Source organism: Suricata suricatta, chromosome 8, assembly GCF_006229205.1.
Source record: "Suricata suricatta isolate VVHF042 chromosome 8, meerkat_22Aug2017_6uvM2_HiC, whole genome shotgun sequence".
Lineage (NCBI taxonomy): Eukaryota > Metazoa > Chordata > Mammalia > Carnivora > Herpestidae > Suricata > Suricata suricatta.
The window spans coordinates 50075525-50088995 of NC_043707.1; the positions used below are offsets into that span (position 1 = coordinate 50075525).

The window sequence follows — 13471 nt, forward strand, 5'->3', positions numbered from 1 at the left end:
GCATGAACAGTCCTCGCCAGCGGTCTGGCTTAGCATGCTGAAAGGGTAGCCAATGACGGGTAAGACCGTCGAGTGGATCGACAAACCTAAGACAGGAGGCCAGCCACGCTGCTGGTTGTCCGGGGACGGGTAATGCGATCCACTGATAGGTGGCAACCTAAGACAGGCACCTTTCCCTGCTACAGAAAACAAAAAAGGGGGAACTGTGGGAGGCGGAGGCAAGATGGCGCCTTGGCAATCCGCCCAAGCACATGACAAAGTATGGCCCGCCTGCCTCTGGTGTGCCCACCTCCCAGCCAGATGCCGCGATAAGTGTACGACCAATGCAAAGCCATGAAATTGGTTAGCCCTGTTGCTGTCAGCCAATCATGAGTGGCCGCGTAGCCTGTACGTTACATATATAAGGGAGGGTGTTTTGCGCAAGGAGAAGAAGAAGGAAGAAAAGAACCAATAGAAGTCTCTGCAACGAATCCCGGTGTCGTCAGTTCTTCAAACTGCGGCAGTTTGAGCGGCTCCGACAGTCTCACCCACAATTTTTAGATATACACATCTACAGTGCAAACTGACACTTCTACTTTGTATGCAAAACAATTTCTTAAAGCATGAAAATTTCATACCAGGATTATATATGTCATTATTAAACCGATTCTGTGATTAGAATGGAGAGCAGTGGAATGTACAGGAAAGTAGTCTAAAAGTTGTCATACAGAAATCTAGCAAAAAACTCAAAATAACAAAAAGAACACTTCAAGGATACCAAGAACCAAAATATCATATAAAGTTATATCTTTTCTAGACTAGTCATCTTAAAACACCTTAGTCTTGGACAACTGGAAACAAATTTTAAAATATAATCCTTCTTCACAAAAACAACCCTGTTCATTCTATCTACGGTTACTGTACTGTATTTCCAACTCAAATCAACAAGACAGATCCCACACTCCCAAGAAATAATGTTACTGCCACACATGGTAAGGTTCATCATATTCTCCCTAAAGTTCCCTACAGGCCACCATCCCTGAACTACGTGTTCTTTATACTCATTCAGTGTTCATTTATTTCTGCATAGCTCACATTTCAATTTTGGTTCTGTTTTTATGAAAATAGATTCCTTTTCTAATTGTAGCAACTTTCATATGTTATTTATTCTCTTCTAATCTCGTATCATAACCCATTCCCTTTTGTGACCTGCCTCTAAAATAAGTTTCACTCTCTAGATTATCTGCATCTATTTTCATCCCTTAGGCATCCATTCCTATTAGGTATTCATTTGAAAGAATTCTAAACTTAAATTTATTAAGATATTAATTCATGTAAAGGATTAGAAGCTTTATAAATACAGTTTAGGGATCTCATACTCTTGTTCTGCCTAGGTATTAACATCAGTTGGGGGAAAAAAAACCATATTCCATTATGTATTTTTTTAACCTTACTAACCATTAAATACCCCAGAATTATCAGTTCATATTTCTGAATAAACCACCTATTCTGATGTACTAACAGAAGACTAACAGGTGTGCCACCCCACACCCCTGACACAGGGTGGATGATTAGTCTGGTGATAGAAACATTTTGACTACTGTTATTCCACCACCTCTTTTCAGAAAACTATAGTAAATTTTTAAAGTTAAAAAAAATTAAGAGACACAGAACCAAAAGATGGTGTCTTGAATATGAATACAAAAGATGGCATCCTGAGTGTTTTAAAAGCTAAAAACATTACAGACTACTCAGTTAAAATCTAAACGAAAACTACACTTTCCCAAGTCTGTACTCTTCTTTTCCCTTCTCAGGATTTTTACTGTGTGATTTGTTTTAAGTAACTTAAACTTCATGGCGGGGTGAAGGGAGCTTTACAGAGAAAAAAGGTGAAACCAATGATTTCTAAAAAATTTTCTAGAATCATCTGGAAGAAAAATGATGTGTTACACTAAAGAAAGGATTATAAGATTACAGGGATTCACCTACTCATTCATTCATTCATGTTTGCATACAAGTAAAATACAAGTATTTCTTGATCACCTGTTGTGTGCTTTGTAACTGTGGTAGTCGCTTCTGGAAGTCTGCTGTCAACATGATCCTTTATAACTAGAGTTTGTTAATTGTCATAAATTATATAATTACTCTGAGTTTTATCATCTGTAAAAAGTAAACAATACTTCGCAGATTTGCTGTGCAGATTACATGAGATACAGTAACTTTACCTTCAAAAAAAATTACTTCTCCTCTCCCTATAGATACCTCTAGAGATTAGGACATCGATCAATGGTTCTCAACCTTACTCTCAATCTCTTTTGTCCACAGATTCCACATCTTTACCACATGTCTACCAACTGCACTGACATTTAACCAGGTAAGTAATGGCTAATCGGAAGTCTCAAATTGCCAAAGGCACAAATACTAAAAAAAACCTCAATGTTAGGTTCTTGAGGTGCAAGCCTGTTTTTATTGCATTAACAGCTTACAAATCATAATATATAATAATGATTTGTGATAATCACAAAGATTTGAGTCAACATAGTTTTGGTCAAAGCAAATATATATAATATTTCACCTATTTAAATCTATTGAGAGCACATACATAATTTTATTAGGTTTTTTGCAGTATGAGATTAATTTGTTCCTTTCTCTGAAGACCCCTAGGAAAAACATAATTTATGTAACATGTTAGTGATTTTCTATGTCTAAAGAAACTACTGGTTACCCTACAGATTTGTTTTAAGCCAGTATCCTTAGTAACACCATCTTCAAATTCAAAAGTTGCACATACTTATCCATAAAGGTAAGTAGGCTGTGTCTTCCCTGGTATTTATAAGAACAAATCCAAACCCTACACCAAAGACTTGCATGGTTTAATTCTTGCCAACCCCATCTACCAGTCTCTTCTCAGCCTATCACTATGGCCTTCTCAAACAAGTCCCATTTAAGGACTTTTGTACCAAGTGGGCCCTCTGCCTAGTTCACTCTTCTTGCAGATTTTCACATGTAGCTTTTATTCATTCAGGTCTCAGATTAATATTACCATCTCAGAGCATTTCGTGAACACTCAATCTAAACCCTTCTATCACTCTGTTTCATCCTGTTATAGCTTCTTCATGGCATTTGTGACCTCTGAAGTTATCTTGTTCACTTATTTGCTTATTATTTCTCTCCACCACCACAAAATCCCACTGATACAGAGTTCCATGAGAACATGCTCTATCTCTAGCTCCTAAAATACTATGAGGCACCCAATAATTATGTGATAACTATTTGTTGGATCACTAGCCAAGCTGTTTAAGACTGCTTTGGAGAAAGACTTATTTCTTAGTTAAGAACTTACATTTAGCATTCAAAATTACTGATTCAAAAGAAATTACAAAAGATGTTTTTTGACTACAAAGAATAAGAAAAATGTATACAACATTCTATTCACTTCATGTAAAAAGTAAATGAATTTTGGCTGCTTGGGTGGTTCAGTCGGTTAAGTGTGTGACTCTCGATTTCGAGTCAGGTCATCATCTCACGGTTTGTGAGCTCAAGCTCCCCTCCCCCCACCCTAGTCAGCACAGAGCCTGCTTGGGATTCTCTGTCTCCCTCTCTCTTCCCCTCCCCTCAGTTTTACTGAGGTATAACTGACATAAAATTATGAATTTTCTTTTAAAAGTATGCCATAAGCTGCTAGCCACTCAACCTAATAACTTACTTTTCCTGCCAAGATGTGAGCAGGAAAGCTTCTAAGAATGTAAAGCATACAGACTGGGAAGGCCACAGCTGCCCAACGGTGACAGTTGCCGGAATGGCCCAAACCAGGCAGGCTCCTGCTCTCAGCTAAGGCTGGGAAGGAGAGAGGGCTAAGAGTGATGAGACCTACGAGAATGACTGTAGTTCTGACTTCTGTTGACCAACAGAAAGATCTTCAAACCAATTCAAAAGGGACTCAGTATCTTTTAACTTTGAAGACCTGATGTCTCTTCAGCAAATGAAATCTCATTTGGTTGACAATACATGACACATAGAAAAACAGGATTTGTAGTAACACAATCTCTAATACCATGTGCTACATTTGCTTACTAATTTAAAAATATTTTTAAGAATACTTTTAAAAGGAAGAAATATACTCATAAAGCAACTAATCATAAAGAGTTTATTTCTGAGTTTAGAAAATATTTGAAAACTAAAAGAAATATTGAGAAAGGTGTAACATTTCAGTGGCTTAAAAAATGTAAACACCTTGAAAGTTATCACAAGACTGTATTTATTTTTTAGAAACTGGGAGTTGCTTCTTTTGTCAACTGGCAGTATTAAAGGAAGACAGGGAGCAGACACTCCACGGCCCATGTGAATTTACTTACCAGTCACAAAGAACCATCAATATCAGTCTGTAGGCTAACTTGCTTACTTATTATTATTAGCCAGGTAGAAAGTACAATTTAGCATAGAACTAGAGCCAGGAACCACAATGACTACGAACGACATTTGCAAACTTCTTTTTAAATTAAGAAATTAAGTAGGGAAGGAGAGAATATTGAAAGTAATACTCCCTCTAAAGAGCCTACCCTCATATCCTATTTTTCATTCCTCCACGTTTCACTGCCCACAGCATTCTAAGCTGTTTAACGAGAAGTCTCTATTTCACTTTTCTTCTTCACTTCTGTTCACGCAACTGATGCTTCTAAAGTCCAGTTCACTGACAAATTCTGAAAGATTACATTCAGAATTTAACCTTTTGGTGACGTATAGATAATACCTCCAGAAATATAATGTCTAAAAGTGAGGAGTCCTTTTTAACTAAGAACGCAAAATGCTAAATAAATAACATTTCTGCAGACTATCCACTGGTTGAAGAAAGCTTAAACATATGCTTTTGACAGATGAAATAAGAGGAATCTTTTCCCTTCAATTAAAAAAAAAAGATAGCAACAACCAAAGCATAGTGCGTCCTATGTACTCTTGGGTTCCTAATCCCTCATAGCCTATCTGTTAGGCTCAGACTGTTTCTTTTGAATTTCATCTCCAAACGGGGTATACTTGAAGGCCCAGAGACTTTCACAACAATGACTCCTAGCAACTCCCCTCAAAACCTTCCCTCTTGCTTTCCTTTAAACCCTCAGATATGCCTTACCTGTGTTAAGCCAGCCTCCTTGCCTTCAGTCCCTTTGTTCCTCCATCATTCTCTACTCTGTAGCTAGATTCATCTTCCAAAAGATGAATGCTCTGATCAGGTCATTTTCCTCATATCAAAACTTCTTGTGCTCCTGAATAAAGTCTATACTTCTCAACCTAGCATTCAATAACTTCCGAAGTCTAGCCCAATAAATCTTTATAGCCTTACCGCCATATTTTCTAATTACACAAGCTTAGGCTTCTGTCAAATCAACCCCCCCCTCCCCGTCCCCCAACTTGTCCTGAACTTTCTATCTTGGCTCATGCCATTCCTACCATAAAGAATGCCTACCACGCCCCTCCAGCTGCCACTGCTCATGACCTTCTTGCATCTCTGCATTTATTCATGTAAACAAGGACACACAAATGAGTTCTCCTGCCCTACCTGCCCCCCAAATTGGGCAAAAAAAAACCCCAAAAAACAAAAAACAAACCACCAAATTTAACAATAGCAGCCAGCTTTTAGTAAATGTTTACTATGTGTGAAGCAGTTTTACACATTATTTCTAATCCTCTCAACAAACTTATGAAGTAGGCATTGTTATTCTCCTTGTAAAGATGGAAAGCCAAAGTTCAGAAACATCAAATCATATATTCAGGAAGTTATCTCAAATTTATACTCAGTACGTTGCTTCAAATCACATAGTTTTACATGATATTTCCACTTACTACTTACTATACAATAAGCTTTCTCATGTTTGTCAGTTTAGTAAAAACAAAACAAAACAAAACCATGAAAATGCTATTTCTTTCCAATAAAAAAACAATGCTCAAATTGCAACTTCAAGGAATGTCTTTTCTAGTCACGGAGATTCCTTTCACCTAAAATATTTTCAAAGAAATTCATTCCAGCCAATTTTTTTCAAAGATGACTGCAAATTATTAATCATACGTTATGATGGCCTTAGAGATTGTTAATAAAAGGATTTTGCGATTACCACCCAAGAATTGTAACAGATATCTATCAAATTGGCAAAGATTGTAAAAACTGACCTACTCAATGCCATTGAAGGTGCAGTGAGACACACACTCTTATACACAGGGCAACCGCCCTCTGATCCAGTTATCCCACTTCTGGGGATCTATCCTAAAGGAAGAAAAAACAAAACAAAACAGAGATGCAATCAAAGATAAATGTACAAAAATGCTTGCCCCAGTGTTATTTAAAATAGTAATATTATAAAGAATCAACCTAGAAGCCCCACACTAGACCAATATCCTGTTCAGAGAAAAAAGTAAGAACAAAACAATGTATATAAAAAGTATAATTCCATTTTTTTAAATTAAAAATTTGTACATGCAATGAAAGAACTAGAAAAATATACGTTAAAATGTTAGTAGTAATTATTTCCAGGTGATGGGTTATAAATGATCTTCCATTTCTTCCTTATAGTTATGTTCTTTTCAAAATTTGCCACATGGAACATGAATTACTGTAAACAGGGAAAAAAAACGTTTAAGTGGCCATAATCACTGAAAATGATCCTGAACCCAACAAGGGCATATTACTTGGAAAAGAAATACTTCCTAGTGCAAAAAAAAAGAAAAAAAAAAAAAAGTCAAACTGGTTTTGTTTCCAGCTTCTGTTATACCCTCACTTACTTTTAAACTGTGTAAAGAATGTCATCCAAAATTCAGTAGTATTCATGCAACTGCACTAGACTCACTATCTAAAAGTTAGCCAATGCTTCAACAGAAAACCCCACAGTTAAATGAACTGTTTTATTGTACTCTATTGAGAATAACAAATGTCCAATTAATCCTAACTCAAAACATGCAAAATGGAAAAGCCAGAAAAACTATTCTGGTTTTGCAAATTAACTATGTATACTGTTGTTCCCTTATAAGCACATCACAATTAAGACTGGAGGGGGGGTGAACTTGAAAATAAATCTGGCAAGCTACCAACATTCACTAAAAATGCACATTGATGCATTTTATCTACATGCACATTTCTGTCCTAGGGTATAGTTAACTTTAGTGGCAAAAGATGATTTTTATCAGTGTAGAAAAAAGATTAAGCTGTTCCATAAAAACAACAACAATAAAATAAACCGTCTTGCATTAAACACAGAATTAAAACTGCCAGCTGAACAGGGGGCAGGGAGAGGGACTTCCCTACAATTTGGCATATATACAGAGAGCGATTTGCACCCCCCACACCCTCCCCTCCGCCAAAAAAGGTCTCAGAGTGAAGTAAAATAGGCAGTAAGCAAACAATTCTTATTTTACTTCATTGTATTTTAAACTGGGAAAGTGGCCTTCTTGTAACAGTAAGCTGTTAGAAAATAATACCACTGTGGGGGCTAGAGGGGAAGGAAAATAATACCACAGAAATAGGTGTTGAGCAACTAAAACAATTTAAAATATCACACTGATTTTACTTAGCAAAGGAGTATCATTCTATTTCTACTCTACCATGAAAATACAACATTTATTTATAAAACATGTGTCAGGTTCTGGCAAACAAATTATTAGACTGTAAGTTCCTTCTAGTAGAAACTACAGCTTCACATCTGAGTTACCATCAAAGAACCTAATATTGGGTCATGCAAACATCTGTTCAATGACTGAATCTTAAATCTATTAATAAAACCATGCAACATTTTTACATGCATTCAATGGAATGGAAAAGATAGATCAAAAGACATCAGTTTTAACTACATAAAATCCAAAGATTAGTGTTAAATTTCAACTGCTAAAATAATTAAGTTATGGTTGCTTGCTTGATGATCTATAATATAGCCAACATGTCTAGGACAGAATGATCCTATTTATAAATGAATTTTTAAATATCACTGAAAATACAGTGAATGAATTTACTCTTCAGATTACACATCTGAGTGATCTGAAACGTCAGTTTGCAATAGGAGATAATTTCCTACTACTAACTTAGAATCTTGCAAGCTACATTTGGGATTTGTCCAAAGAAACAACTGCACTCAGTTCTTTGTGCCTCTCTTACTTTACACCCTGTGGTTAATAACTATAACAGTTCTATCCTGATCAAAGTTATTTTATACAACCAGAATAAATATATAACACAGCACTGCAAACATCCAGGAACGTCATAGGTATATATATATATATATATATATACTTTTGAGTTCAAAGTAAGGCACTTCAATTTTAATTAATCCAACAGTATCTTATACCAGTTACAATGTGTAGCTTAGTATATTCCTATTCTTATAAAATATGGACTAATTTAAATAAATTCTGAAACCAAACACAGATTATGTATTTAATTCCAAATTCTTTTACCTTCACCATTCTACATTTTGAACCAATCTCTATCAATGGGAACTACATAAGCTAGAAATAGAAAAACGGATATGTAAATTTTTCCCAGACTTATCTGGAATTAGCCTAAATAAATAAGTCATCAGTACCGTTAAAAAAAAAAAGTCATTAACTTCTCTAATGATTGAAGTTAATTTCAAGAAACATATTTAATCCACCATGTGTATAGCACGTACTTCTGAAAGTTATATTAAAACGATTATTTTTAGACCGCTTATAAAAGTACAGTATTTCTTGTTTCAACTCCACCTTAATCATCACACACAATTTCCTTTTCTTATTGATGCATGCATTTACTTTCTACCTCTAAAAGGCCTGTTTTCAAGCGGAAATGAGAGCATGGCATAGTTCTCAGTTAAACCATTCTGCTGATCAGTACATCATAAGCTAAGCTTATAGGTTCAATACTCTTCTGGATCATTTAACTTTGAAACAAAGTACCCTCTTAACCACTCATCTCAAAACTGTGAGAAGGGGACTGTAACGAGTGTGTAAATCATTCAGTGTCCAAAACCACTATTACAAAAACGCATAACCTGAATGGACCAATATAACTCTGTATATGAAAGACTGAAAAGCACATAAAAACTACCACTTGTAATCCCCAAAGTTCATGCCAAAAAGGGGAGGGGGGGATGGATGCTTCATCTCAGTAACATATTAAAGCTTAAATACATTCATGTTTAACCCTGATCACTTTCATAAGATGTGAATCTGGCATTAAGTCAAGCAGAAATACATGACATCAGAACAAACAGTATATACTTGGAAATACGCCATAACTCTTTTTAAAATTGATGAGTTTAATCTGAAAAGGAATATTACGAGAAAGTAAGTTTATGTTCACAATTTAAAACTCACCACAACATTAATATATACACACTTTACACTTTTATTTTTAAATTAAACTTTCTAAAGTAAGAGAATTTTAGAACTGGGAACTCAGAGGTTATATGAGGTTGAATGAACATTTGTTGGGTCCCTAGCATGTGTCAGACACAGTGCTAGGTGCTTGCGGGTAACTCAATTATTCAACTCACTCACTTCAGAGGTGGTGAAGTGCTCTGCTCAGGCCAAATCAAGCCATCTAGATTTCAGAACTAGAAATGCTGAGCAATGCCCTCACAGGGGTATAATTTCTATCCAAACAGGCTTGTATCATTCTCCTTTTAAAACTAAATAAAATGTCAAAGATGCAATGCTAACCTTATTTAACAGAAACAATGGTCTCTGTGTTTTGAGTAACTGTAAAGAATTAGAACAATCTAAAAATTCAACTAAGTACTAGCTGCATAATTTACTGCAAAGAACAAAACACGGCGCTGTCAGTTTTAAAATTATAAAGACATGCAAAACAGAAATTAAGACAAATTGCAGATATCATTTAAAAATCCCTTTGTAGGGGCACCTGGGTGGCTCAGTCAGTAAAGCATCCAACTCCTGACTGAGGCTCAGGTCATGATCTCACGGTTGGTTTGTGAGATCAAGCCCTGCATGGGGCTCTGTGCTGAAAGCATGGGGCCTGCCTGGGAATCTCTCTTCCTCTCTCTGCCTCTCCCCCACTCGTGCATGCTCTCTCTCTTTCAAAATAAAATTTAAAAAATAAACATTAAAAATTAATTAATTAAAAATCCCTTTGTAAGAAAAAAAAAGGAATTATCAATATGAAGAATTAGATGCTTGACTGGAATGTCTATTTTATACAAAAGATCATCCATATAATAACAAAGTTCACAGATGATAATAAACTTTGGCAAGATTTTAAGTTATTTAACTATTCGACTCTACGTTACAATAGAATGTAAAACTCCCTGAGGACAAAGACCTTGTTTAATTCATCTCCATATCCCCAACAATTAGCACAGTGTTGTTACAAGCTGGAAGAGAGAGGTGAACAAACACATGAACTCTAAACTCAAGCTATTGGAAAATTCAACCTTACAATATAAAAAATACTTTTTTTATAACTCAAATGATTTTTTAAGTATACATAATAATACTCAATGCAAGTGACACTGTCTTGATACGGAAGACTGACAACTGCAGCTATCCCTCTAATTAGTACAATGTACTCTTGGAAGGAATTCACAGATACATCAAGAAGACAAATTCGTATACTTTGATTCAGCAGTCCTTCTTCTGGAAATTAATCCCAAAGAAATATTCCAAAAGAAAGAAAAGGTAGCATATATAAAAGTGTTTATTTCATTGTTATTTCAAGAAGGGGAAACAAAGTCCCTATAATGTCCAACAACAGGTAGATAAACTATTTTGCAACCTCTGGAAAAGGTTTAAAATAAAGCCTAACCTCCTATTTGGTCTTCCTGCTTACACTCTTGCCCACCTCAACTCCTGCCAAGTTGATTTCCACACAGCAGCCAGAATGATGCTCAGAAACTCTTCTACTTCAAATTCTCCAATAGTTGGCTGCTCATCTCAGAGTAAAATCCAAAGCTCTTACAATGACCTATAAAGCTCAGTGACTTCTCTAACCTAAACTCACTGCCTCTTGCTTACTGTCCTCCTAGCTGTTCTCAAAAAGGCCAAGTACACGGAGGGGGTCTTTGCACTTGTGGTCCTCTCTGCCTTCCACCATCTTCCCCAAGACGGCACACACAACTCAGTTCTTCAGGTCTCTGCTCCAGTCTCAGGTCTTTCCTACCGCGGTTTCCGATGCCCCGGCCCCCCACTTTACTCTTCTGCATGGCTCTCCTCATCTAACATATTCTGTATTTATTTGGTACAGCCCATCTCTCCTGAGTAGACTATCGCTCTACGTTAACAAGAACTTGATTTTATTCACACAATAGGCATTCAAAAAGCATTTGCTGAATTCATACTAAATGTTGATACAATAATTATTAACCACATGAAAAATCACGCATATAAATAAGCTTGGAGGAGAACAGGGAAAATGAACAGTTTGACTTGTGAAAATGTTCAAGTGCTGATCATATTACTAAGGAGTTTACATGATAAAAATTATGTCAGTTGTGATTATGATTTTAGGCTGCCAAAAGTGTCTATAACAATCTTATTTCCTTGGAAGCCCTTAGTGTATTAGTTTAAGGCTGACTAGTAGTAATTAGTGACAACTTTTCCTCATACAGTTGTAATAACTATTACTCTAAAATCTTGTTCCTAAAGACCCAAAGTTTAGACTCTAAGTGTCACTGCTGTCGTTCTTGAGGCCACACAGAGAGCGAACAAAGGCTTTTAAAAAGTTTTAATATGGAACTGAATAATACTTAGGGATTCCAGTTTACTTTTGAGACAGGGATCCATCTATGTTTGGCTTCAGAGTGTCCCTGAAACTGGTCTGGTACTTTTTTTTTCCTGGGGAAAGAGTCTATATATTTCACCATAATCTCAAAGGTGTCAGTGGCCTAGAAAAGGTTAAGAACTACTATTTCATATTGGAGGTAAAATGCAATATTCTAATAGAAGCCATCTCTCAAAAGAATAGAAGATAGATCATACCCAGACACATCTTTGCAATCATTCAATTCATCCACAAACCACAGAGTGCCTCCCTTTGTACCCAGGCACTGAGTGATCCCCGATAGCTCCCACCAAATCATACTTTGCAGCACAGAATGCAAAAAACCAAGGAGACAAGATTCAGTGAAACACCAGACTAAAAAATAGTTTCAACCAAGGCAAATATAATTTCAAAACAGAAAAGTGTTGTAAAAAATCCTAATAAAGACAGAAAGAAAGGTGCTCAGGGCCTGCCTGAGCGATTATGATGTCAAAACACTGCAGTTATCAACTACTGAGAAGAAAAGAAAAAGTACACATGCACATGCCCGCCCCCACACGCTGACAGGAAACCAGAAGAAAAGTTTCCAAATCCTGTTTCCAGCAGCATCCCTTCTGAGACTGTCCTACAGCATGCTTCCGAAGGTGGGAGCCCCGCCTTGAAACCCAGAGCTGATACTTTACTCTGGATTGTGATAAAAACAGAAAGAATCCGCATCCCACACCCAGGAAGCAGAAAACTGTGGCCACCTGTACGGCTGTGGCCCCTTCACCTCCTACCCTGTGATTCCCTCGTTTCTTATACCCTCCTCCCTTCAAAGCAGTGACAAAACCATCTTCCCCCTCCCAAAAAGGAATACATAACTCGGTGACAGTTCTTTTTTTCCAACAAGAGGTCAAAAGGTCCCCCGAACTCTCGGTGCTTAGCCCTGGGAGAAGATCCCGGGTTTCAGGCACAGAAGTCTTCCCCCTCACCTTCTCCCTGTAGCAGTAAATTACACCATAGGGCTGAAGACACCGTCCTTAACTTCCTGAGGGGGACAAGCGACACTCCTACCAGCCCCAGTCTGAAGGAAGACAAGAATCACAGGGCGACCCCTTCCTGCACAAAATTCGGGGAAGAAGCTGGGACCCAAGGAGGGCAACGCCAAAAAGGCGAACACATGGCAAGCTACGGAAGACGTGGGGGGAAAGAGGGCGGGAAAGGGGCCGGGAGGTGGAGTGGGACGTAGAGATGTCAGCCCTCGGCCCGGGTGGTGGGGGGCGGGGGGAGGGAGGAAGGAAAGGGGACCCTGACCCTGACTTAAGTGAACACAGACAGGGCAACGCTCCCGCCCACCCGCACCTCTCTAGCGGACGGGGTAAGACAGGAAATTCACCTAACCCTCCAGCCCCCTCTTCGCGTGGCCCCCAAGGGGAGAGCTGGCTTTGCGGGAAGGTCTGACCCTAGTCTGGGGACATGCACGAAGAGGGAAAAGGTAGCGATGTCCGATCTTCCGCATCCCTCGGGCAGTGAGTGGCGAGGGCACTGTGTCCGAGGAGATGGCGAGGGAAATGGGCTTGGGCCATGACACCTCGGGGAGTTGGAGGGTGGGGGACACAATGTCCTCTTTCTCTCCCACACCCGGCCCGGGCCCCTCCCGTCCGTCTCCGCAGGCCCAGCCACAGTCGACCGGCTCGGTCCGCGGGCGTGGTTGGCTGTGGCCCCGGCGGCGGCGGCAGGGCCTCCCGGAGCTCCGGCCCCTCCCGCCGGCCAGGCCCC

The 13471-nt window shown here is 38.2% G+C and overlaps 1 protein-coding gene across 1 annotated transcript in view; it reads right to left on the minus strand.

The window, feature by feature from the left end:
* The window catches only part of RAP1A (RAP1A, member of RAS oncogene family), a 69548-nt gene extending 63381 nt beyond the window's left edge, over positions 1 to 6167 (minus strand). The window contains exon 1 of the mRNA XM_029949970.1: positions 6139 to 6167. Coding sequence (XP_029805830.1) covers positions 6139 to 6152 — 14 coding nt within the window. The 5' untranslated portion in view covers positions 6153 to 6167. The remainder of the gene's footprint in view (positions 1 to 6138) is intronic.
* Positions 6168 to 13471: the final 7304 nt, after the last annotated feature.